This window comes from Schistocerca americana, chromosome 3 (assembly GCF_021461395.2).
Source record: "Schistocerca americana isolate TAMUIC-IGC-003095 chromosome 3, iqSchAmer2.1, whole genome shotgun sequence".
NCBI classification, from domain to species: Eukaryota; Metazoa; Arthropoda; class Insecta; order Orthoptera; family Acrididae; genus Schistocerca; species Schistocerca americana.
The window spans coordinates 803,466,915-803,494,078 of record NC_060121.1 but is presented as its reverse complement, the minus strand read 5'-3'; the positions used below and the strand labels follow the sequence as shown (position 1 = coordinate 803,494,078).

The window sequence follows — 27,164 nt, the reverse complement described above, 5'->3', positions numbered from 1 at the left end:
CGATTTTAGGAAAACAAATAAAGATACATTTGGCGACACCTGCTCTGGCGGGCAACTTGAATTTGTTCAACGAACAGCCTGATTGGATAGCATCAGTGCAAAGCTAGCTGTGATATGGCGCAACGAATCGATTTTTTTTCTTAACAATTATTTCTAAGCGCAACTATCCCAGCAACAGTGTGTCAAGCTTATGAAACTGTTGCTCACCACCCCGTATACGTCCACACTTCGTAATCCACAAATACGCGTGGGCAGAATCCATACCGTAATGGTACGCCATTGCGAATCACATAATAGTGTCCTCACTACATAATCCATAAGTACATCTAGACAGAATCTAGATTATAATGGTACACCATTACATGTCATATAATAGTAATTGTGTTGCAGTTACTCTTATGTGGCATGTGATAATCTAGATTCTGTCAACATGTGTTTATGGATTATGGCATATGGCGATACACAAGTAAGATGACTACGATTATTTACATAATATGAAACGAGACGTACATAAGTAGAAGACACGTTTGTGTTTGAAAATCGAAATTAGCTATTCACATAAATTAAATAAAGCATACTGATATTCAGCCTGCAACGGACCTAAAAATGGAAACGAGTTGCTGAATGCCTTCTCTCAGAACTATATAAAACAGAATGTTCGGAAGTCCTCTACCCGGAAATAGTCTCAACAATTAGACCTGATGTCTTTGAGGATTCCTCACTGAAACTGGTATCAGCGATCGTGGGTGGTTGTAGCAACAGCGATCACCAAAGTACATAGGGCAATTAAAACAAGTGGCTCAAATGGCTGGCTCTGAGCACTATGCGGCTTAACTTCTGAGGTCATCAGCCGCCTAGAACTTAGAACTAATTAAATCTAACTAACCTAAGGACACCACACACATCCATGCCCGAGGCAGGATTTGAACCTGCGACCGCAGCGGTCGCTCCGCTCCAGACTGTAGCGCCTAGAATCGCACGGCTACTCCGGCCGGCTTAAAACAAGTAGAAGGGCTTATATTTTCAGGAAACTAGAAAGAGGCAGCAGTGAATTTTAATAAGGAGCTCGAAAAATGTCGCTCTGGACAAGGCTATGTAGAAAAACAGTGGGCCAGGTTTAGAAGAGTCGTTGACCGTACGCTTGTCGGATATGTACCTTGTAGAAGAATTCATTACGGGACGTACCCTCCATGGAGTGCATTACTACAATGGAACTTGGAAAGAAAAAGAAATTACTTTATAATACGGGCCAGAAAAATAGGGCTATTAACAGGAAGATACTAAATGGAAAGCATTTGGCTATCAAGTAGACGATGCGTGACGCCTTCAACGACTACCGTAGCAGAATATTATTGAAAGCTCTCTGGCAGAACTCAAAACTCAGGTCGCCCAAAAACGTTGTTAGAAGTACTAAAAGTCTCATTCCGGAACTCATGGACGAGAGAGGAGCAAAAGCTAAAGTTCTGAACTCCTATTTCAAATGTTATTTTACGAAAAAAATCGAGGGGTGTCGTTCGAATTTAATTCTCGCACCACTGCAAAGATGAGTGATAAAGGTATCAGTGTCAGTGACGTTGAGAAACAGCTGGAACTACTAAATTCGAGCAAAACTCCAGTGTCCGATGGAATTCCTATAGGACTCTACAGGGTGATTTTTTCCACAATTTACAAACTCTAGGGACTGATCGATGAGAGGATACGTAACAAAAAAGGTCTAATTAACTTATGTCCGGAAATGCATAGTTTCCATTCTAGAGAGCATTTACTCAATGATACATTGCTGCAGAGACAGTGGACAAATATGCACAGCATATGCAGCCACAGTTACAATATATGTTGAAAATGATTTCCATGTTCCACAAGGCATGTGTGTAAGCGCTGTACTATGTTCTGTCTCACATGTTCACATTGGCCAGACTGCATCCGAACAGTGCCAAAGGCAGTATGAATACGCTACTTCAGTGTCTCCACATCTGCAATGGGCTCTGCATTCACGATACATTTGAGGTAGCCCCATAACCAGAAATCACATGAATTGAGATACGCTGAATGAGCAAGCCACGTAACTAGACACCCACGTCTGATCCATCGACCAGGGAAGACACGATTGAGATGCTCCCGGATGTTAAAGGCGAAGTGGGCTGAAACGCCATAATTTAGCAGCCATATAATTCTTCGAATCATGAGTGGCACTTCTTCCAGCAGGGGAGGCAAAGTTACCCGCAAGAAACGCCGAAAGTTCCGGCCTGTTAGGCGACGTGTAATGAAGACCGTTCATAAAATACGGTCGCCAATTTTCCCGACCCATACATTTCGGCTGCACCGATGCTGACGATTCGCTGTTACCACAGCAAGGGATTTGTGTATACTGTCCCACAGATGACTGTTGTGGAAGTTGAAGATGCCACTCCGCGTAAAGGTGGCTTCATCTATGAATAGGATAGGTGACATATAACTCGGAATCATTGTACATTGGTGAAGAAACCAGTGACAAAACTGCTGTCGATGTGGAAAGTCTGTCGCTAGTATGCCCAACACCGCTCTAAGTGAATAGGGAAGTAACAATTGTCATGGAGAATGTTCCACACGATCGTGTAGCTTACCCTGTCCTGGTGGGCCACTGTCTGGTACTGACACGGTGGTCGCCGTCTACAGTGTTAACCACATTTTCCTCCAAGTCTGGTGTCCGAACATTTCGGATACGTCCTTCATGAGTTCCTACTTCCTGAAACGTCCGTGTCCAGGGCAAACGGCGAAACACTGTTCCAAACGTTGAGTGCTGTTGTGCTTGTCGGTGGAGATAGGTCTCCTGATACAACCTTGCTGCCCTCCACCCGTTGCCATTTGCCTTTCCGTTAGTAAACACCATGTCGGCAAGCTCTCGATTCGAATACAGAACTATTGTGTACAACGCTGTATCACATCCACTATAAGGTGATTCAGCAACAGAAGTGAATCAGACACAACATTATCAGTTATTATGGCAGGAGCGGGCACTAGCGCATGACCTATGAGGAACAGTATCAGCCTCTAGGTGGTACTGTAACTGTGTCTGCATGGTACAGCGCGTATTAGACCGCAGTCTCTCTAACAAGATATGGTTGAATAAATGATCTCTAGCATGGAGAGAATCCAATTCGGAGCACAGGTTCACTTCATCTTTATTGTTCAGTATCCTCTCATCTGCCAATCCCTACAGTTTGTACACTGTGGAAAAAATCACCCTGTGTACAGAAATGGTGGCTCAGTTAGCTTCAGATTTAACCATAATATACCGAAGACCCGTCAAAAGGAAATCCCTACCCAGTAATTGGAAGAAAGCCCAAGTCACGTTCACCAACCGGAAGGTTAGCAAAAGGGATCCACAAACCTACGGTTCAATACCCTTGTTATACATTTGTTTTAGAATCATAGCACGTATTCTGAGCCCAAACGTAATAAGGTATCTCGAACAGATTATTTTCTCCATGCCAGTCAGCATGGATTACGAAAACATTTATCACGTGGATTCAACATGCTCTTTTCTCACATGACATATTGAAAGCCAACGATCCAGGCAGTCACGTAGATGGAGAGCTTCTTGAATTCCTATAAACTATTTCACCCAGTACCACACCTACGATTGTTACTGAAATTACAATCGTATGGGGTGTCAGCCAAAAGTGTGAGTGGATTGAGGATTCCTTGATAGGGAGAATGCAGATGTCATCTTAGAGTGTTCGACAGACGTAGAAATAATTTCAGGTCTGCACAGGGAAGTGTGTCGGTACACTTCCCATTCACTGTATTAATAACCTGGGAGACAATGTTAACAGTAACCTAAATTTTTTTTGCGGATCATGCAGTTATCTCTAATGACGCACTGCCTGAAAAGAAACTCTGTCCGAGCAGGCCATGAAGGCCGAAAGGTACCGACTGGCCGCCGTGTCATCATCACCCCACAGGCGGCCGAGCGGTTCTAGGCTCTACAGTCTGGAACCGCGTGACCGCTACGGTCGCAGGTTCGAATCCTACCTCGGGCATGGATGTGTGCGCTGTCGTTCGGTTTAAGTAGTTCTAAGTTCTAGGGGACTGACCTCAGAAGGTAAGTCCCATAGTGCTCAGAGCCATTTGAACCCCACAGGCGACACTGGATGCGGATATTGAGGGGAATGTGGTCAGCACACCGCTCTCCCGGCCGTATGTCAGTTTACGAGATCGGAGCCGCTACTTCTCAATCAAGTAGCTCCTCAGTTTGCCTCACAAGGGCTGAGTGCACCCCGCTTGCCAACAGCGCTCGGCAGACCGGAAGGTCACCCATCCAAGCGCTAGGCCAGCCCATCAGAGATTAATTTCGGTGATCTGACGGGAACCCCTGTTACCACTGTGGCAAGGCCGTTGGCTTGCCTGAAAAAGAGTTCCACAAATATCACATCTTCATAAGATTTAAAACGGGTTCAAAGATAGGTAACTGGGTGTAAATGTTTAGATATGTAATACTGCGCACTTCCTTTGACAACAATATCAACGGTGTCACAATTAGAATCCGTCAACATTCAAACAGCCAGACGTAACTATTTTTAGTGATATGAAATGGATGGATCACGTAGGCACAGTCTACATTTACATCTACATTTTTATCTATGTTTACATACATACTCCGCAAACCACCGTACGATGTGTGGCGGAGGACACGCTGTACCACTACTAGACGTTTCTTTCCTGATCCACTCGGAGATACAACAAGGGAAAACCGGCTGTTTATATGACTTCGTATGAGCTCTAATTTCTCTTGTCTTAACGTTATGATTCTTACGCGAAATGTATGTTGGCAGCAGTAGGATTGTTTTGCAGTCAGCTCCAAATCCAGGTCTTCTAAATTTTCTCAGTAGTATTCCTGGCAAACAACTTCGCCTACCGTCCAGGGATATGTTTTTGAGTTTCCGTATCATCTACGTAACACTTGAGTGTTGTTTGAACCTCCAAGTAATAAATATAGCAGTCTGCGTCTGAATTTCTTCGATGTCTTCCTTTTATCTGACTTGGTGTAGATCCAAACATTCGAGCAGTACTCAAGAGTGGGTCATACTAACTTCTTATGTGCGATCTCGTTTACAAGTGAACCAACCTTTTTAAAATTCTCACGATAAACCGAAGTCGCAATTTCGCTTCCCTGCCACATGCTCGTTTCATTTAATATTGCGTCGCACCGTTACGTCCAGTTATTTTAAAGAAATGACTGTGTCAAGCAGCTGTACCCGAATATTTGGATTTTTTTTCCTACTCATTCGCATTCAGTTACATTTGTCTATGTTTAGAGCCAGCTACCATTCATCGCACCAACTAGAATTTTTGTCTAAGTCATCTTGCATCACCCAGCAATCACTCATCCTCTATACCTTCCCGTAAACTACAGCATCGTCAGCGAACAACTGCAGATTACTGTCCACACTGAGACAGTGGCCCAGTTTCACTTCCCTGAGGCATTCCAGAAGATACTCTTGGTTCTGATGAAACCTCGCCGACGAGGACCACATTCTGGGTTCTTTTACTTAAGAAACTTTCGAGACAATCACACACTTGGCAGTCTATTCTGTCGTACCTTCGTTAGAGTCAGCGTTGCGGTTTCATGTCAAATACTTTTCGAATATCTCGAACTATGGGATGTGCCTGTTGCCCGTCATCCATAGTTCTCCGTATACCACCTGAGATAAGCGCAAGGTGAGTTTCACACGGGTGATGCTTTCTAAAACCGCGAAGTCAGAATATTTTCAACAGTGATGTGACAAAAGTCATGGAATACCTTCTAATATTGTTGCGGACATCATTTTTCCCGGCATCGTGCAGCAACTCGACGTGGAAAGTAATCAACAAATCGTGGGAAGTCCCCTGCAGAAATACGGAGCCATGCTGCCTCTATAGCCGTCCATAATTTCGAAAATGTTGTCGGTGCAGTACTTTATGTACGAACTGACCTCTCGAATACGACCAATAAATGTTGTATGGGATTCATGTCAGGCGATCTGAGAGGCCAAATCATTCTCTAATTGTCCGGAATGTTCTTCAGACCAATCGCGAACAGTTGTGGCCCGGTGACACGACTCACTGTCTTCCATAAAAATTGTATCTTTGTTTGGGAACATGAAGTTTATGAATGGCTGCAGATGATCTCCATGTAGCTGAAAATAACTCTTTATAGTAAATGATCGGTTCAGTTGGACCAGACGACCCAATACATTCCATGTAACCGCACCCCACACCGTTTTGGAGCCATCGTCAACTTGCGTAGTCCCTTGCTGACAACTTGGTTCCTTGGTTTCGTTGGGTCTGAGCCACACACGAATCCTACCATCAGCTCCTGCTAAGTGAAATCGGTACTCACCTGTCCCGGCCACGGTTTTCCAGTCGTCTGGGGTCCGACTGATACGGTCACGAGCCCAAGAGAGTCGCTGCAAGCGATGTCGAGGTGTTAGTATACACAATCGCTTCGGTCGTCTGCTGCCGTACCCGATTACCGTCAGATTTCGCCGCACTGTCCTATCGGATTCGGTCGCCATAAGACCACACTGATTTCTGCTGTTATTTCACGCAATGTTACTTGTCTGTTAGCACTGAGAAATCTACGCAAACGCCGGTAATCTTGGTGGTTAAGTGAAGACCGTCGATCATTGTATTCTCCATGATGAGAGATAATGCCTGAAATTTGGTATTCTCGGAGCGCTCTTCACACTGTGGATCTCGGAATATTGAATTCTCTAACGATGTTCGAAATGGAGTGCCCATGCGCCTACCGTCAACTGCCATTCCGCGTTGAAAATCTGCACGGAATTTTCAAACGCCCCTTGTATGTACGATTCTCTTGCGTGAACTATTTCCTAAACGCGGAATTTAATAATTTTCTTTTTGCTGTCTTCAACTGCAACACCAAACTGGTCAGAGAATGACTGGAATCCTTATCCGTCGGCTTACGGACCTTGCTTTCAGACGTCAAGACTAAGCGTGCTGCTGAACATTAAAAATCGAAGCGACCCGTGCGTATTCTACGAGACCGCAGCGCGCTCCAGCGGCAGTTGTGGCTATATCGAGGTCGCAAGTCAAACTGTTTAAGAAATGGACGGGCGTGAAATTCTTGGGTTATCCCTAATAAAAGTCACACTACCTCCCTTGTCAATACGCTAGTCATAATGTTCCGTCTGTAGCATAAAAACTTCAGTACTCACGAACATATTACAGACATTAAGGGCAACGGTTCACAAAATTTCGATTATAAACAGTGCGACTTAAATTTAGAATAGTTCTCAGCATCAGATAAAAATTATTTCATCGTTCTCCCTTTTTACTAAAATCCTCAGGCCATTGTTACGTGGTCACTGTTCATGTTCAGCAGCGGAATCTTTAGAGCAAGTGAAACACAGAAGAGAGAACAAAAATCTTGCTGGAAGTAGTGCAAGTCGTTTTACAGATTAAGCCAATCGAACAGACTCACTCTTCAGAAACAGCGTACTTATTTTATTGGACATCGAATGTCATAGAATAAACATTAATTGTGCGGAAGTATCAGAACTTACTAGAAAACTTGAAGGTAAGTAAAGTTCTTGAACCCAGTGAAACGTGAATCAGCAGCACATCATTACATAGGCTTGGTTACAACTCTACGACACTGATAATTGTCCCATATCGACCATAAATAAGCTGGGACAGTATCTTTCATCACAGCCCTCCCTGAAAGATTTAGCCGTAGTTATTAAATGATATTTAATTATGACAAACTGTACCAAGAACAGTGGTTTTTGGTGGATTCTCAAGGTGCTGTTGCCTTGGAACCATATACTTTCATAAGACACAACGTATAACAATTCTTTAACTACCAATGTAAGGTTTCCTGTAATTTTGTTACAACAAATCAAACAATTAACGAAGGTTTTTCGAGAGATCCTTGATTTGCTGATGCTTAGAAATGGCATTTATGCGTTCAACTGATGGGCAGTATAGCGTCTCCCGACTCTGTACTGGTAAGAGACGGCGTGTGTGTGACGTACGCAGCCTTCTTCCATCTCATTAGTATACGTTCAAACGCACGTCCAGTATACGTGACTTACTAGATGCTGCTCTGCATGTTCGGAAAGACTGTGCAAGTGCTTTCTGCACGCTGTGTCCTCAGAAACTCTGCACGCTCAATGCTCAACTATAGAATGCACAATCCGTTTAGCTACTTTACACGATGTCACATGGGACCAGAATTTAATCGGTGTCTCGAACACATCTTTTGCTACGGAATGACATTGGTAACTGTTGTATGCTTCCCGCATAGATCTTTCCACAGAGGCACGAATCTCTACTACATTTTGCGTCATTTGCGCGATCTCTTTTGAACAGAGAGTGCAACAGCTTTCATTTACTCAGCATCTTCCGAATTCCATGATCAAATCATGGTGGTTCTTTCCCAGCCTTAATAGGCACATAACTCTCCACACCACGACTTGCGATCTGCTTCAACATTGCCCATGACTCATATAAGTCCAGCTTACTGGAACGAAGTGACGTCAGTTCGCTCTGTAAATGAGAAACTAACAACCGCTTTTCTGCTCTATCTAGCAGACACGCTCTCCTTGCCTTCCTGATTTATTTATTAACTTTCGTAACCATAGTTGCAATAAGGACATCGTGACCGTTAATCCCCGTTCTTATACTGGTATTTTCAATAAGATCCGGCCTATCTGTAGCTACAAGGTCTGAGATATTTCCATTGTTTGTGGGCTGCCGAGTTACGTGCTCAAGACAGTTGTTAGAAAACGTAATAAAATGTATTTTGCACGACTGTCTGTAACCCCCTGCAAGGAATACATGGTCATCCCAGTCAATACTTGGTAAGCTAAAGTCGCTTCCAACTAGTATTGTATGAGCTTGGTATTTACGCATTGCTGACCGCAGACTTTCTTCGAATGACTCTAGAACTGTCTGAGCGGATTCGGGTGATCAGTAAAAATATCCAACAATGAACTTGGTTTCATCTACAACTGTTATACACGACCAGATAACGTCACTGTCATATCCAATTTCAGCCTCAAGAGAGACTGTGTTTATCAGCTGCAATGAACACTTCGTCTTCTATGACGTCTACTCTGTCTTGCCGGCCGGAGTGGCCGAGCGGTTAAAGGCGCTACAGTCTGGAACCGCACGACCGCTACGGTCGCAGGTTCGAATCCTGCCTCGGGCATAGATGTGTGTGATGCCCTTAGGTTAGTTAGGTTTAAGTAGTTCTAAGTTCTAGGGGACTTATGACCACAGCAGTTGAGTCCCATAGTGCTCAGAGCCATTTGAACCATTTGAACACTGTCTTTCCGATAAACGTTTCATGACTCGCTAAACACCTCAGCTCTTTACTTCTGTTTTTAGCCAACTCTCAGTTTCAAAAAGAATTTGAACGTAAGAACCTCCCTAGAGGGCAAAAAATTCGGAAACTTTGTTACGAATACGTCGAGATTTTCTGATAGTCGCAGTTAAAGAAGGTGGCAGACTTTGTTTCATTGGTAGATTTCTGGGGAAAGGCAATCAGCATACAGGGTGGTCAGAAAATGCCAGAAATACTTGTAGGAACGTCACAGGACAGGTTGTACTGAGACATAAATGTTAAGAAAAAAATTCGATACGTTGCGCCGTTTCTGAGTAATTTCGCACCGAAGTTTGTCAATCAGGTCATCGAGCGCGCGGAGTCAAGTTCAGCCAATCAAACAAAGCACTGGGCAACACCGCCCCCGGTAGGTCGCTTGATTCTGAGCGTATGATGGTCCGATTATCTAATTTCAGTGCTAAATAACTCGGAAACAGCACAGAGAATCAAATTTTTTCTTAGCATTTATGTCTCAGTACAAGCTGACCGCAAGACCGCTACGGTCGCAGGTTCGAATCCTGCTTCGGGCATGGATGTTTGTGATGTCCTTAGGTTAGTTAGGTTTAACTAGTTCTAAGTTCTAGGGGACTAATGACCTCAGCAGTTGAGTCCCATAGTGCTCAGAGCCATTTTTGAACAAGCTGACCTGCAACATGCCTAGAAGCGTTTCAGACATTTTCTGTCCACCGTGCACAAACAAGACTGCTTACAGAACACTCGTGTTGCTTATCCATGAATATTACTAAATTTTGTGTGATGAAGTAGGACTAACAGGGGTTTTGGACGTAAACAGAGGAGGTCAGCATTAACTGTCAAAAGATTGTTTGACCTGTGGGAGAGTCTGAGGGAGATGGTGAAAGAACTGAACTGGTAGATACTCGAATCTAGATTCAACCCATCCCGACAGAACGAAAAGTTAAAAGAAGCAACTTTAATGAATCTAGAAATATGCCACGACCCCTGAAGGAGTTCTGCTACGGAGGGAATATGTGGATATCCCGGTATGGTGAGATAAATGAAAGAAGTCTGGAACTATATTGGGAAGAACTAAGAAAGCTGTTGCTTATACATTCTACTACTGAGTAAATACTATGGTTTCTAAGTGCCTCAACATCAACGATTAATAGAAAATAAATGAATATATCTTACGACCTGTACGCTGACTGGAAGCTGTCTGTTATTTGAAAGAAGAGTCCACACCACGGAATTGTCAAAGGAAACAATGCAACTCACATAGATAGCTCTGGTTACTTCATATTCCAATGGTATGTGATCGATCAGCTACCGAAATGATATCAAGAGGAATTTGATTATGACACGTTTATTTTACAAAACTCTACAAGCATGGGAAAAGTTAAACGTGACGAACGTCTTCGTTCAAAATAATTAGAAATATTGTAACTATTAAACTGCCTCACAAGTAAAGCACGTATGGTGGGTCCAAACGGTACTGGGAAACGCAATGTAAAAGGGCATTACTTCCATAGACAGCGACTGAATAGACTTTAAATGAGTGGCAGAAAAAATTGCATTATCCATGGTCAGACATGCACCAAACTTAACACATGCGCCAGGTTAGTTATCGAGCAAGTCAATAATAACTGAACATTCTCTTGAACAAACGTTGAACCCCGAAACGCGAAACAATTGAAAGGAACAGTTGAAAATCATGACTACTGCTGTTAAACGACTCTCAACTGGTCACAAGGTTTCTAACTTCACATCATGCCGATTTCAGTAAAATACCAACACTGCAGCATGATTACTCACCACTGTGACTGACGTCTCTGATCTTGAAAGAAGCCAACTGCTCTCCGCCGATCTCCGACACCGAATGTTCTTTCCACCGCTCTTCGGAACAGAATGTACTCAATTCTTTTCGTTTCTCTAACCCTGACATCTCAACAAAATAATTCCGCCAAAAACTCACGTCAGTCAACCAGAGTTCATACTTACTTGTTTGACGTATTAAGAGAGATATAATTTTGTGCACGAGTCCTCTCCTTTTGTCTTACGAACTAAAGAAAGACTTGTGCCACACATAAGCAGCCAATGAGAGCTCTAGTCTTCCCGTTAGCCTATGAGACGCAAACAAATGCTTGTTTCTCCTCCTCTCATCCTGAAACTCTGATATTCTGAAATCTGAAATGTATGGGATGAGTGTGAAAGATCTCTCTCATCCACTACGTATCGCTCCCGTAGGAATCGCTGGGATAAGGATCAATTACTTACATCTTACACACAAGCGTTTAAACACTCTTAGCGCACTGCAAAAATGAGTACCATGGGGAAAATCTCTGATAGACGGAAATTATCCTCAGCCATGCACTTTACAGTGATTTGCAGAGCATGGATGTAGACGCATACACAGGATGATTACAATTAAAGCTAAACTTTAAAACCACTGTAGAAGTAACACCACTGGTCAGAATGACGTCTAATTACAACGGAATACTATCGGAGAAGAGGGAAAACATACGGCAGAAGAAAAATAAGTAGTTACAAAACGTAGCAATAGATGGCGCTCTAAGGATCATAATTTAATTGTGGTCGACTACAAATGACAAATGAATCATACAACAATGCCTAAGGTGTACGTCTGACATTAAACGAACTATTCGGTGTGCGTGGTTGTACATGTATTATACTGTTAGTTATATAAGCCCATCCAACACGGCAAGGTCATATCACATTGAATGGGAAAACTAGGTTTTTTTGTTGTACTGAGGCCAAAAACAGTACAAAAAGTATCAATCACATCTCTTTCTAATTTTCCTTGAAGCCAAAAGACAGAATTAAAAGCATCAGTCAAAATGAAATTGGATTATTAATTTGCGTGTGAAAGCGCAAAGCATGTTAAATTGGTTGTCCACCGTAAATCCATCGTAAATCGAGAAGCAGCATGTTCCATAACTGATCGAAGTTTTTTTTTCGGGGTCACATTCAGAATGTGATGCCCATTGTGTGCCTTCAGTGCAGCTAAGTTTGCAGTCGGAACACTGAACACAAAGTCCTTCAGATAGCCTGTGGTCTAGGGGAAGCGTCTTTAGTTAATAACCAAAACGTCTTCGGTCCAGGGTTCGATCCCTGCCACTGCCTAAATTTTGATAAAATAATCAGCATTGGCGGCCGAAGACTTCCGGCATAAAAAGTAAGCCTCATTCTGCCAACGGCCTTGTCAAAGAGGGTGGAGGAGCGAATAGAGGTTCAGGGCACTCTTGTCCTAGGGGTGGGAAATTGCCCCTAAAGGCGGAACACAAAGTCCTTCAGATAGCCTGTGGTCTAGGGGAAGCGTCTCTGATTCATAATCAAAACGTCTTCGGTCCAGGGTTCGATCCCTGCCACTGCCTAAATTTTGATAAAATAATCAGCGTTGGCGGCCGAAGACTTCCGGCATAAGAAGTGAGCCTCATTCAGCCAACGGCCTTGTCAAAGAGGGTGGAGGAGCGAATAGAGGTTCAGGGCACTCTTGTCCTAGGGGTGGGAAATTGCCCCTAAAGGCGGAAGAATCAGCAATGATCAACGACATGAGGATGCAGAAGGCAACGAAAACCACTGCATTAAAGACACGTAACTTGTATCCACAGGACATGTGGCCTGTAATTGAAGAAGTGTCATGATGATCTCACCATTGGCAAAAGATTCCGGAATAGTCCCCCATTCGGGTCTCCGGGAGGGCACTGCCAAGGGGGAGGTTACCATGAGAAAAAGATTGAATAATCTACGAAAGGATAACGTTCTACGAGTCAGGGCGTGGAATGTCAGAAGCTTGAACGTGGTAGGGAAACTAGAAAATCTGAAAAGGGAAATGCAAAGGCTCAATCTAGAAATAGTAGGGGTCAGTGAAGTGAAGTGGAAGGAAGACAAGGATTTTTGGTCAGATGAGTATCGGGTCATATCAACAGCAACAGAAAATGGTATAACAGGCGTAGGATTCGTTATGAATTGGAAGGTAGGGCAGAGGGTGTGTTACTGTGAACAGTTCAGTGACCGGGTTGTTCTAATCAGAATCGACAGCAGACCAACACCGACAACGATAGTTCAGGTATACATGCCGACGTCGCAAGCTGAAGATGAACAGATAGAGAAAGTGTATGAGGATATTGAAAGGGTATTGCAGTATGTAAAGGGGGACGAAAATCTAATAGTCATGGGCGACTGGAATGCAGTTGTAGGGGAAGGAGTAGAAGAAAAGGTTACAGGAGAATATGGGCTTGGGACAAGGAATGAAAGAGGAGAAAGACTGAGTTCTGTAACAAGTTTCAGCTAGTAATAGCGAATACTCTGTTCAAGAATCACAAGAGGAGGAGGTATACTAGGAAAAGGCAGGGAGATACGGGAAGATTTCAATTAGATTACATCATGGTCAGACAGATATTCCGAAATCAGATACTGGATTGTGAGGCGTACCCAGGAGCAGATATAGACTCAGATCACGATGTAGTAGTGATAAAGAATAGGCTGAAGTTCAAGACATTAGTCAGGAAGAATCAATACGCAAAGAAGTGGGATACGGAAGTACTAAGGAATGACGAGATACGTTTGAAGTTCTCTAACGCTATAGATACAGCAATAAGGAATAGCGCAGTAGGCAGCACAGTTGAAGAGTAATGGCCATCTCTAAAAAGGGCCATCAAAAAAGTTGGGAAGGAAAACATAGGTACAAAGACGGTAGCTGCGAAGAATCCATGTCTAACAGAAGTAATACTACAGTTGATTGATGAAAGGAGGAAGTACAAACATGTTCCGGGAAAATCAGGAATACAAAAATACAAGTCGCTGAGGAATGAAATAAATAGGAAGTGCAGGGAAGCTGAGACGAAATGGCTGCAGGAAAAATGTGAAGACATCGAAAAAGATATGATTGTCGGAAGGACAGACTCAGCATACAGGAAAGTCAAAACAACCTTTGGTGTCATTAAAAGCAACGGTGGTAACATTAAGAGTGCAGCGGGAATTCCACTGTTAAATGCAGAGGAGAGAGCAGATAGGTGGAAAGATTACATTGAAAGCCTCTGTGAGGGTGAAGATTTGTCTGATGTGATAGATGAAGAAACAGGAGTAGATTTAGTAGAGATAGGGAATCCAGTATTAGAATCGGAATTTAAAAGAGCTTTGGAGGACTTACGGTCAAATAAGGCAGAAGGGATAGATAACATTCCATCAGAATTTCTAAAATCATAGGGGGAAGTGGCAACAAAACGACTGTTCACGCGAGAATTATCGCACAATGAGCTTAACAGCTCATGCATCGAAGCTGCTTACAAGATTAATGTACAGAAGAATGGAAAAGAAAATTGAGAATGCGTAGGTAACGATCAGTTTGGCTTTAGGAAAAGTAAAGGGACGAGATAGGCAATTATGACGTTACGGCTAATAATGGAAACAAGGCTAAAGAAAAATCAAGACACTTTCATAGGATTTGTCGACCTGGAAAAAGAGTTCGACAATATAAAATGGTGCAAGCTGTTCGAGATTCTGAAAAAGTAGGGGTAAGCTATAGGGAGAGACGGGTCATATACAAAATGTACAACAACCAAGAGGGAATAATAAGAGTGGACGATCAAGAACGAAGTGCTCGTATTAAGAATAGAGCAAGACAAGGCTGTAGCCTTTCGCCCCTACTCTTCAATCTGTACATAGAGGAAGCAATGATGGAAATAAAAGTAAGGTTCAGCAGTGGAATTAAAATACAAGGTGAAAGGATATCAATGATACGATTCGCTATGACATTGCTATCCTGAGTGAAAGTGAAGAAGAATTAAATGATCTGCTGAACGGAATGAACAGTCTAATGAGTACACAGTATGGTTTGAGAGTAAACCGGAGAAAGACGAAGGTAATGAGAAGTAGTAGAAATGAGAACAGCGAGAAACTTAACATCAGGATTGATGGTCACGAAGTCAGTGAAGTTAAGGAATTCTGCTAACTAGGCAGTAAAATAACCAATGACAGACGGAGCAAGGAGGACATCAAAAGCAGACTCGCTACGATAAAAAGGGCATTTCTGGCCAGGAGAAGTCTACTAATATCAAATACCGGCCTTAATTTGAGGAAGAAATTTCTGAGGATGTACGTATGGAGTACAGCATTGTATGGTAGTGAAACATGGACTGTGGAAAAATCGGAACAGAAGAGAATCGAAGCATTTGAGATGTGGCGCTACAGACGAATGTTGAAAATTAGGTGGACTGATAAGGTAAGGAATGAGGAGGTTCTACGCAGAATCGGAGAGGAAAGGAATATGTGGAAAACACTGATAAGGAGAAGGGGCAGGATGATAGGACATCTGCTAAGACATGAGGGAATGACTTCCATCGTACTAGAGGGAGCTGTAGAGGGCAAAAACTGTAGAGGAAGACAGAGATTGGAATACGTCAAGCAAATAATTGAGGACGTAGGTTGCAATTGCTACTCTGAGATGAAGAGGTTAGCACAGGAAAGGAATTCGTGGCGGGCCGCATCAAACCAGTCAGTAGACTGATGATGAAAAAAAAAAAAAAAAAAAAAAAAAAAAAAAAAAAAAAAAAAAAAAAAAAAAAAAGACGTCTCAAAGCCGTAAGTCACACGGATTAAGATCAGGTGATCGGGACGATCAGACGACCAGGCTGTAGGGAGATGGCGGCTGATAAGTTTAGCATTTCCGAAATGGAGCTTCAGCATCTCCTCAACTGGATTTGAATGAAAATTATCCCATCCGCACACCCACACTGTTGGAGAGCTGGCATGACATTGTTGCGCAAAAGACACTCATAGAGCTTACCAGTGACGATACAGGTAACAGGACCAGAAAAACCTATCTCTTCGAAAAAATATGGCCCTAGGATAAATGCTGCCGTAAACACACACCACACAGGATGATGTGGTACTGATTGATTTGCGTGTGGATTTTCCGTTGCCCATACTCAACAATTCAGTGAACTGAAATATTTTGTCAGATGGAAGTGGGCTTGATCTGCCCATGAAATCTTCCATGGTCAATCATTGTCCACTTCCATGCGAGCAAGAAATTCCAAAACAGAGTTCTCTCTTGCTGGCAGGTGAACAGGAAGCAACTCGTGCACATGGGTAATTTCGAATGGATAGCAAAGAAGGATGTTTCGTAGAATTTTACGCACCGTGTTCACGGGTATGTTCAATGTTCGGGCAATTATCCGTGGCCGGCCGAAGTGGCCGTGCGGTTAAAGGCTCTGCAGTCTGAAACCGCAAGACCACTACGGTCGCAGGTTCGAATCCTGCCTCGGGCATGGATGTTTGTGATGTCCTTAGGTTAGTCAGGTTTAACTAGTTCTAAGTTCTAGGGGACTAATGACCTCAGAAGTTGAGTCCCATAGTGCTCAGAGCCATTTGAACCAATTGTCCGTGCACTACACGTTTGGACGCCACCACTCATCTCCTACTGCATTGCTGCGGCCACTGCTTCCAATGACGTCGAATCAGTTCGTTTCCTCCCTCTACCAGGCTGCACGCCTAAAGAACCTCTCTTTTCGAATATCCGAATCATTTTCTCTAGACCCAAGGCAGTCGTCACACCAACGCATTTTTCCAAACCCTTCGGTACCCGGAACTTCTGCAGTGCGACGCGTGCACATTCATCATTCTTGAAATACAGCTTTACGAGCAGAGCGCGATCCTGCATTTAAACAATCATGCCGCACGTCGCAGACGCGGAAAGAGGAAAAGCTGTTATCCAGTCGTGTTTATACCAACTTCAATGGGTCGTGCGCATGACAGGTGCTTCCATATATGTATTCTGACACATACAGCGCCATCTATTGATCGATTTTCACACCATTTTTTATCTTCTGCCATACGTTTTCCCCCTCCCCTCTGTTGCAATTTGACGTCATTCTGACCAATAGTGTTATTTCTACAGCGTTTTGAAAGTTTATCTTTAATAATAATCACCACGTACACTGCGGCCGTTGATTCACATGTGATAAAAGACCATTCACCCTAAACCACACAGGTAGTGCGTTGTAGGTTACTAAGCTAAAAAGCCAAGCGACCATGCACAGTAGCATTCAATGGTGCGGGAGCATAATTTAAAATGTATAAAGGTAAAGTTACGACTGAATGACAGTATGCAATCAGCACGTAGCAAAAAACCGCTTTCACAAATTCGTAGAACTCCTAGAGAACAAAAAATAAATAAAAACACTCCGGCTGCGTTAGCGGGATGTAGGGGCCAGTGGGGCTTCCTGGTTTGCAGAAAATTAATTTCCGTGTATATAAAATGCATAGATGCGAGAAAATTAAGTCGGAACATGCTGAACACGATAAAAAACAACAAAATCGGGTGGAATAATGCTCTTTTACACAAAAATTAATTCACTGTATATGTGCAAAAACAGCAGAGATATAAAAATGAAGTAAAAAAGCAAATGCACAGAGTTTAAATAATATTCAAGATATTCTATGGTTGGGGATGGGATTTACATGGCACCTAAGTCAAAATATGTAGTTCATTTATGTTTGGAGGATTATATCGGTTAAAAGAAAAGCTAAAACAAAATAAGGCACTGGACCATCGGTACGTTGCCACAGTGGTAAAACACTTGTCAAATCATAAACCGAACCCCAAGGAAAACACTTTAGCTCCATTTGGGAGTGATTTGGTCACGGCATTAGAAGGCATGCATCTTACGAGAACACTTCCACTCGTAACTGTACATCTAAGAAAAACAGAAATAATTACCATTCCCCTGCTTCCAATAATTAGTACCTACTGCAGAGTTCATTAAAGCCGTGGCATATAACTGAAATCACTAATAGAAAAATGATGTAAAGTATAGAAATAATATTGAGAGGTGCTCTTTCTGTGGATCTGCGCCGATCTTAATATGAACTGGTGCGCAATAAAATTTACAGATTAACGAAACTACATCAACCACATGAACAATAGGAAAGAGTATAATCATATACCTTTGACGTGGATACACATCGCGGTGACGAAAGTCAGGATAGCGGTATTCCAACATGCAGATAGTGGTAGTGTCGCGTGTACATGTATAATATCCCAATGCATTCGCAGAGCTGTCATTTTACTCATTTGCTTCATGTGAAAAGATTTACGACGTGAATACGGCTGCGCGACGGGAGTTAACGAACTCTGATCCCGGAATAATACTTAGGACGTTCCATTTCGGATATAGTTGGGGATATCAATATTCCGTGGTCCACAGTGTCAAGAGTCTGTGTAGTATACCGAATTTCGGCCAATAACTGTCACCACGGATAACGCAGTGGCCACCGGTCTCCACTTAACGTCCGAGAGCAGCGGTGTTTCCGTAGAGTTATCATTGTTAACAGACAAGCAACATTGCGTCTAATAATCGCAGAAATCAATGTGGGACGTACGACGAATAGATCCGTTAGTACAGCGCTGCGAAGTCTGGTGTTAATAGCCTATGGCAGCACGACATCGCCTCTCCTGCGCTCGTGACCATATCGGTAGGACCCTATAAAACTGGAAAGGCTGGAAATCTGTGACCTGGTCAGGTGAGTCGCGATTTCACTTTGTAAGAGCTGACGGTAAGGCTCGAGATGGCACAGACGCAACGAAACCATTGACTCAAATTGTCAAGAATGGACTGTGCAAGCTGTTGGTTACTCCATAATGGCTTGGACTGTTGTTACATGGAAAGGACTGGATCATCTGGTCCAGCTGAATCGAACATTCACTGGAAATGGTTATGTTCGGCTACTTGCAGACCATTAGCCGGCGTTGATCGATTCCATGTTCGCATGTGCCATCACAGTTCCACAGTTCGCGATTGGCTTGAAGAACATTCTGGACAGTTTCAGCGCCCGACATAAATCCCATCGAATAATCTAGAGGTCAGTCCACGGCACAAAATCCTGCACCTCCAGCACTTGGGCAATCACGGACTGCTATAGAGGCAGCATGGCTCAGAATATCTGCAGAGGACTTTCAGCGACAATTTGAGTCACTGAAACGTCATGCTGGTCTGGGACAAAGTATGTCCGACTTGGCGTTAGGAGGTATCCCTTGGATTTCATCACAATGTACATCCATTGTCCTAACAGGCTGCTGACATAAGCTCTCTGGTTATATCATTCATTGATTCAAGGCATGTCTGTTATTGTTTTTCTGCAAAAGTTTCTTGCACCTTTGTCTTTGTGTGAGTAGTCCTCTTTGGTTATGACATCGTCTTCTTGTGCTTGAGTAATGATTGCTTCTTATTTCGAGTCAGTATCGTGTCCTGAAGAAACACCTCTTGTTGTGATCACACGTTTTATCACTCCATCGAATATTTTTTTCCATTTATAATCCATCTTCCCTTGTTCTCTCTCTCGACCCCTCTCGATCGCTCTCGACCCCTCTCGATCGCTCTCGATCGCTCTCGACCTCTCGATCTCTCTCGACCTCTCGATCTCTCTCGGCCTCTCGATCTCTCTCGGCCTCTCGATCTCTCTCGGCCTCTCGATCTCTCTCGGCCTCTCGATCTCTCTCGGCCTCTCGATCTCTCTCGGCCTCTCGATCTCTCTCGGCCTCTCGATCTCTATCGGCCTCTCGATCTCTCTCGGCCTCTCGATCTCTCTCGGCCTCTCGATCTCTCTCGGCCTCTCGATCTCTCTCGGCCTCTCGATCTCTCTCGGCCTCTCGATCTCTCTCGGCCTCTCGATCTCTCTCGGCCTCTCGATCTCTCTCGGCCTCTCGATCTCTCTCGGCCTCTCGATCTCTCTCGGCCTCTCGATCTCTCTCGGCCTCTCGATCTCTCTCGGCCTCTCGATCTCTCTCGGCCTCTCGATCTCTCTCGGCCTCTCGATCTCTCTCGGCCTCTCGATCTCTCTCGGCCTCTCGATCTCTCTCGGCCTCTCGATCTCTCTCGGCCTCTCGATCTCTCTCGGCCTCTCGATCTCTCTCGGCCTCTCGATCTCTCTCGGCCTCTCGATCTCTCTCGGCCTCTCGATCTCTCTCGGCCTCTCGATCTCTCTCGGCCTCTCGATCTCTCTCGGCCTCTCGATCTCTCTCGGCCTCTCGATCTCTCTCGGCCTCTCGATCTCTCTCGGCCTCTCGATCTCTCTCGGCCTCTCGATCTCTCTCGGCCTCTCGATCTCTCTCGGCCTCTCGATCTCTCTCGGCCTCTCGATCTCTCTCGGCCTCTCGATCTCTCTCGGCCTCTCGATCTCTCTCGGCCTCTCGATCTCTCTCGGCCTCTCGATCTCTCTCGGCCTCTCGATCTCTCTCGGCCTCTCGATCTCTCTCGGCCTCTCGATCTCTCTCGGCCTCTCGATCTCTCTCGGCCTCTCGATCTCTCTCGGCCTCTCGATCTCTCTCGGCCTCTCGATCTCTCTCGGCCTCTCGATCTCTCTCGGCCTCTCGATCTCTCTCGGCCTCTCGATCTCTCTCGGCCTCTCGATCTCTCTCGGCCTCTCGATCTCTCTCGGCCTCTCGATCTCTCTCGGCCTCTCGATCTCTCTCGGCCTCTCGATCTCTCTCGGCCTCTCGATCTCTCTCGGCCTCTCGATCTCTCTCGGCCTCTCGATCTCTCTCGGCCTCTCGATCTCTCTCGGCCTCTCGATCTCTCTCGGCCTCTCGATCTCTCTCGGCCTCTCGATCTCTCTCGGCCTCTCGATCTCTCTCGGCCTCTCGATCTCTCTCGGCCTCTCGATCTCTCTCGGCCTCTCGATCTCTCTCGGCCTCTCGATCTCTCTCGGCCTCTCGATCTCTCTCGGCCTCTCGATCTCTCTCGGCCTCTCGATCTCTCTCGGCCTCTCGATCTCTCTCGGCCTCTCGATCTCTCTCGGCCTCTCGATCTCTCTCGGCCTCTCGATCTCTCTCGGCCTCTCGATCTCTCTCGGCCTCTCGATCTCTCTCGGCCTCTCGATCTCTCTCGGCCTCTCGATCTCTCTCGGCCTCTCGATCTCTCTCGGCCTCTCGATCTCTCTCGGCCTCTCGATCTCTCTCGGCCTCTCGATCTCTCTCGGCCTCTCGATCTCTCTCGGCCTCTCGATCTCTCTCGGCCTCTCGATCTCTCTCGGCCTCTCGATCTCTCTCGGCCTCTCGATCTCTCTCGGCCTCTCGATCTCTCTCGACCTCTCGATCTCTCTCGACCTCTCGATCTCTCTCGACCTCTCGATCTCTCTCGACCTCTCGATCTCTCTCGACCTCTCGATCTCTCTCGACCTCTCGATCTCTCTCGACCTCTCGATCTCTCTCGACCTCTCGATCTCTCTCGACCTCTCGATCTCTCTCGACCTCTCTCGATCTCTCTCGACCTCTCTCGACCTCTCGACCTCTCTCGACCTCTCGATCTCTCTCGACCTCTCGATCTCTCTCGACCTCTCGATCTCTCTCGACCTCTCGATCTCTCTCGACCTCTCGATCTCTCTCGACCTCTCTCGATCTCTCTCGATCTCTCTCGATCTCTCTCGATCTCTCTCGACCTCTCGATCTCTCTCGACCTCTCGATCTCTCTCGACCTCTCGATCTCTCTCGACCTCTCGATCTCTCTCGACCTCTCGATCTCTCTCGACCTCTCGATCTCTCTCGACCTCTCGATCTCTCTCGACCTCTCGATCTCTCTCGACCTCTCGATCTCTCTCGACCTCTCGATCTCTCTCGACCTCTCGATCTCTCTCGACCTCTCGATCTCTCTCGACCTCTCGATCTCTCTCGACCTCTCGATCTCTCTCGACCTCTCGATCTCTCTCGACCTCTCGATCTCTCTCGACCTCTCGATCTCTCTCGACCTCTCGATCTCTCCCGACCTCTCGATCTCTCCCGACCTCTCGATCTCTCCCGACCTCTCGATCTCTCCCGACCTCTCGATCTCTCCCGACCTCTCGATCTCTCCCGACCTCTCGATCTCTCCCGACCTCTCGATCTCTCCCGACCTCTCGATCTCTCCCGACCTCTCGATCTCTCCCGACCTCTCGATCTCTCCCGACCTCTCGATCTCTCCCGACCTCTCGATCTCTCCCGACCTCTCGATCTCTCCCGACCTCTCGATCTCTCCCGACCTCTCGATCTCTCCCGACCTCTCGATCTCTCCCGACCTCTCGATCTCTCCCGACCTCTCGATCTCTCCCGACCTCTCTCGATCTCTCCCGACCCCTCTCGATCTCTCCCGACCCCTCTCGACCTCTCTCGACCCCTCTCGACCTCTCTCGACCCCTCTCGACCTCTCTCGACCCCTCTCGACCTCTCTCGACCCCTCTCGACCTCTCTCGACCCCTCTCGATCTCTCTCGACCCCTCTCGACCTCTCTCGACCCCTCTCGACCTCTCTCGACCCCTCTCGACCTCTCTCGACCCCTCTCGACCTCTCTCGACCCCTCTCGACCTCTCTCGACCCCTCTCGACCTCTCTCGACCCCTCTCGACCTCTCTCGACCCCTCTCGATCTCTCTCGACCCCTCTCGATCTCTCTCGACCCCTCTCGATCTCTCTCGACCCCTCTCGATCTCTCTCGACCCCTCTCGATCTCTCTCGACCCCTCTCGATCTCTCTCGACCCCTCTCGATCTCTCTCGACCCCTCTCGATCTCTCTCGACCCCTCTCGATCTCTCTCGACCCCTCTCGATCTCTCTCGACCCCTCTCGATCTCTCTCGACCCCTCTCGATCTCTCTCGACCCCTCTCGATCTCTCTCGACCCCTCTCGATCTCTCTCTCTCTCTCTCTCTCTCTCTCTCTCCTACGGTGCATATTTCGCCGCATTATAGCTAACAGATGAAATGTGCTAGGTTGTTCAACATTCCGTTTAAAATTTTGTCTGTACTAGGTAGTAATAGATCCTAAATAATACCTTCCGCGCAAAAAGCAAATGCCTAATGCTTGAAGAGTAGATGAAGGAAATACTTTTCTTCTTACAACTTTGAAATGGGTGCCTTCAGCTCTACTGTATTTGGTGTGTCTTTCCGATTATACGGTACGGCCCTTCCCACTCGTTACGCCATCTTTCTTACTTGGTGGCGTATTAAAGCAAATATCGTATCTCCAATGTGGTGATTTATCAGCTTCACTACCTCTTGATGTTAATCTTTACCTTTTGAAGTCATTCATATAACTCCGTGTTTGACACCTGTCTCCCGCCTTCCTAGGTGGCACTAGAGATCAGATTTGATCCTACGTAGAGAGTAACTATTTGACGTCAGTGAGACCTCATCCATCTATATGACGAAAATATTTTAGGCCTGTATGGCCACTGGTTGACGTATAGGCTGCTGGCTGCCACCTCTGGATCTTCAGCAGATGTTAAGGAAACGTCAGTCTACTGAACGACTTTACGCTGTTATTGAAACCAATCCACAGAACTCTGTATTGGTAATTTATAGTGAAAGCGGTATCAATCAACTTTACATATAATTTTATGGTTTTACAATTTCAAGGTCTGATCATGTAGGCAGAGCATCTTTTCTCTAGCTACAACTTCTCATATTTTTTATGACAGGCAAGAAGATCACGCTGTAAACCGGAACTGAGGGTGTTTCATTCTCATTTTTACAATAGTCGACATTCAGCACGCAACGTACCTGTCCAAAACGTGAATGATCGCTTGATTCAATGAATCTGGGTCTAATTACAGCGCATGTGACTGAATGAATTCAGGAGCATTCCTTAGTTTAACTTTTCTGTAGCAGTCTGGGAAAGGCAGTTGAATGTAATTTTCGAAGCTGGTCCGTAGCGCCAGTCAATTGCGACAGTCATCTACCCAGAAGTTTTAAGCGTGAGGTGACGGTAATTTTTTCCTCCCGGTCCACACTCTAGGGACGTCATGTTATAATTTTGAATGCTAAAACTAGTGGAAAACTTTGAGTTGAAGGAACCAGGTGTTGTCTCTCCTGTCATATGACTGGAGGTGAGGCTTGATACCACAGGCAGAGTCTTAAGATTGGTCAGTGCCTCCAGGACTGATCAGTCAGAAGTCAGAAGTGACGGAAGTTCTGACGAGACGGATGGCAGCGGTCGTTTCAGTCAGTGTCGGTGTGACGTGTTACTTCTGTGCCCTCGAACGCCATTTGGGATGGGAGTTAGTTCAGTTTTTAGTAAAGAATCTCTATAACGATAGAACTATACCGTTAGTAGTAAAGCGAGCCACATCCCACCAAGGTCGTTTCGAGTACGCTGCAGAAGTTTCACTGGCGAGCCCTTACACTTCCTGAATACAGTCTCGATCGCTGCACATGTGATTTCCATATTTTTGGATCTCTAATGAAAGACGTTCGTGGCCCTCGATTTGCTTTGGGTCAAGAGCTTCACGTCTGTAAACACTTCCCCATGAAGGCATTCAACATCTTATTTAATGATAGGGTAAATTCATTAATAAAAGTGGCGATTACTTTTGAATTAATAAACAGTTCACTTATTTTTTCTATCTCCTTTCCATTTGAATGTCTCTTATACGTTAAAACCAATCACCATTGCTTAAGATGTGCTACAGTATGGACGAGGTGGAATAGTTGCGCAGTGCAGGGGTCGTCATTCGTTAAGAATTCAATTGTTCTCATCTTTGCAATTGTTGCATTAATGAATACTGGTCCATATTGTTGGGCATTCACCACGTCCGTGTATGTTGAAATTTTAGTGACGTGACAGTTGACAGGGTGGAGGACGTCGCTACATACCTCTCCAGTAGTTCGTTGACACTGGCTGAAACGACTGTATTTACATCTAAATGCTCATAAATCCCTAGTACCGATATATTGGTTAACTCACAACAAGTTAATACTGAACACAGGCTTAAATTTTTACGCTAATTTCCAGTAATAATTCCGTAAAAAGAGAAAATTTGCAGTTTTTTTTTTTTTTTTTTTTTTTTTTTTTTTTGTAACCTCCGACATGTGATCACCGTTGGTATTACACCTCACGGTCCCTTCTAACCAAGTGTCACTTCGGTAAGCAAGCCGGAGCTCGTTATTCACTCAATAAGACTTCTAGTATCATTTGACACTGCCTCTTGTTTTGGTAATGGAATCGTCTGGCCTTGGAAGAGACTCGATTTTTTCCAGTTGTGGCATCTTCGGTTGAAGACACTTCTTGATTAGATCCTGTATAGCTACCAGATTGAGGGGATGTGCTTTCTTCGTTTTACCCAACGTCGCAAATAATCTCAAACGTTTTCTGTGGCATTAAAGTCGGGCAATGTAGTAGGCCAGTCGAGGGAGGATATGCTGCGTGAGTGTTCACCAACCAACGAACGTATACATGCAGACCTGTGAACACAGCTGTCGTTGTCTTGGAAGACTTTAGAGTCTACTGCGTTCCACTATAAAGTTGTTGAAGGGGCGCCACTTTGCAACAGGGAATGTTGAACTGTAACGGAATGGATTCGCGTTTGATGAAGCTGGATTGAAGTCAGCTGTTTGTACCGGGCCAGGAATCGAGCCCGGATCTCTCGCTTATCGTGAGCTGTCATGTTAACCATTTCGGTCATCCGGGCACGCCTCCAGGACTAATCCAAACCTGCTTATGTCAAAGAGTCCGAACACTATTCTCACACATTTTGTGATTCCTTCATTGGCAGGGAAATATGTATTAGCCCATTGAGGGACGGATACATCGCTGAAGCTTACAATGTCTGTGTTTCTATTGTGTCTGTATGGTATCATCTCACGTCTACCCGGATTCGCAAAGTGCGAATCCATTTCGCAATTTTTACCACAGCTGCAATCGTCCGTATATTGTCTGTTCCTTAAGGCATGCATGCATATCTGAAAGACACTGTAATGTGAAGATACATGTACAGTACAAACACAGACATTGTAAGCATCAATAATGCTGAAATAAACAATCTGATTCACTTTCACGGTAACCTTCTGCACTGGATCCAGCTTAAGGCATAGAACGCAACCCAGAATATCACAGAATTGTTTCCTGCCTGAAATACACCCTCCACACACAATGTCGGTTAAAGCTCTTTGTGTCCCAGTGATGTAGTTTGCTCAACGATTCATCTGAGAGGAGACAAAATCACGACTCGTTGGGCCACAACGGAAACCTTTAGTCAATGCCTGTCCAGTTTTTGTATTGTTTGTCCCATTAAAGGAACTCTGAGTAATGGCCATTTGCGATATTCCCAACCCCAAAGGCATACTGCACCCAGTTAGTTCACAATGTTCATTGGAATATGCTTGTTATGGAGGTAGTCACTGAAAGAGGTGTTAACTGTCGGGTTTGAAACCCACTGTCACGGGTGACAGTCGTATCTTGTAACGTTGTTACTTTAATTTGCTATGAAAGCGGTACTGCTAGACAATAAAAGCGGTTTAAAAGCTGTGAGCTGTATGGGGAAGTTCACCTTGCATTACTGCGCAACTGTTTCACCAGGTATCCAGTCTAGCTTACCAAATTCCCAACCAGACTAACATTAGTTATAATCTTGTAATAGTCATACGACAACCGGTGATATATATACACTCCTGGAAATGGAAAAAAGAACACATTGACACCTGGGTGTCAGACCCACCATACTTGCTCCGGACACTGTGAGAGGGCTGTACAAGCAATGATCACACGCACGGCACAGCGGACACACCAGGAACCGCGGTGTTGGCCGTCGAATGGCGCTAGCTGCGCAGCATTTGTGCACCGCCGCCGTCAGTGTCAGCCAGTTTGCCGTGGCATACGGAGCTCCATCGCAGTCTTTAACACTGGTAGCATGCCGCGACAGCATGGACGTGAACCGTATGTGCAGTTGACGAACTTTGAGCGAGGGCGTATAGTGGGCATGCGGGAGGCCGGGTGGACGTACCGCCGAATTGCTCAACACGTGGGGCGTGAGGTCTTCACAGTACATCGATGTTGTCGCCAGTGGTCGGCGGAAGGT

General features: G+C 45.2%; 1 protein-coding gene across 1 annotated transcript in view; it reads right to left on the bottom strand.

Annotated features, from left to right (window-relative positions):
* Positions 1-19,573: 19,573 nt before the first annotated feature.
* LOC124606412 (neurofilament heavy polypeptide-like) overlaps positions 19,574-27,164 on the bottom strand; it is a 144,888-nt gene continuing 137,297 nt past the window's right edge. The window contains exon 3 of the mRNA XM_047138393.1: positions 19,574-21,408. Coding sequence (XP_046994349.1) covers positions 19,574-21,408 — 1,835 coding nt within the window. The remainder of the gene's footprint in view (positions 21,409-27,164) is intronic.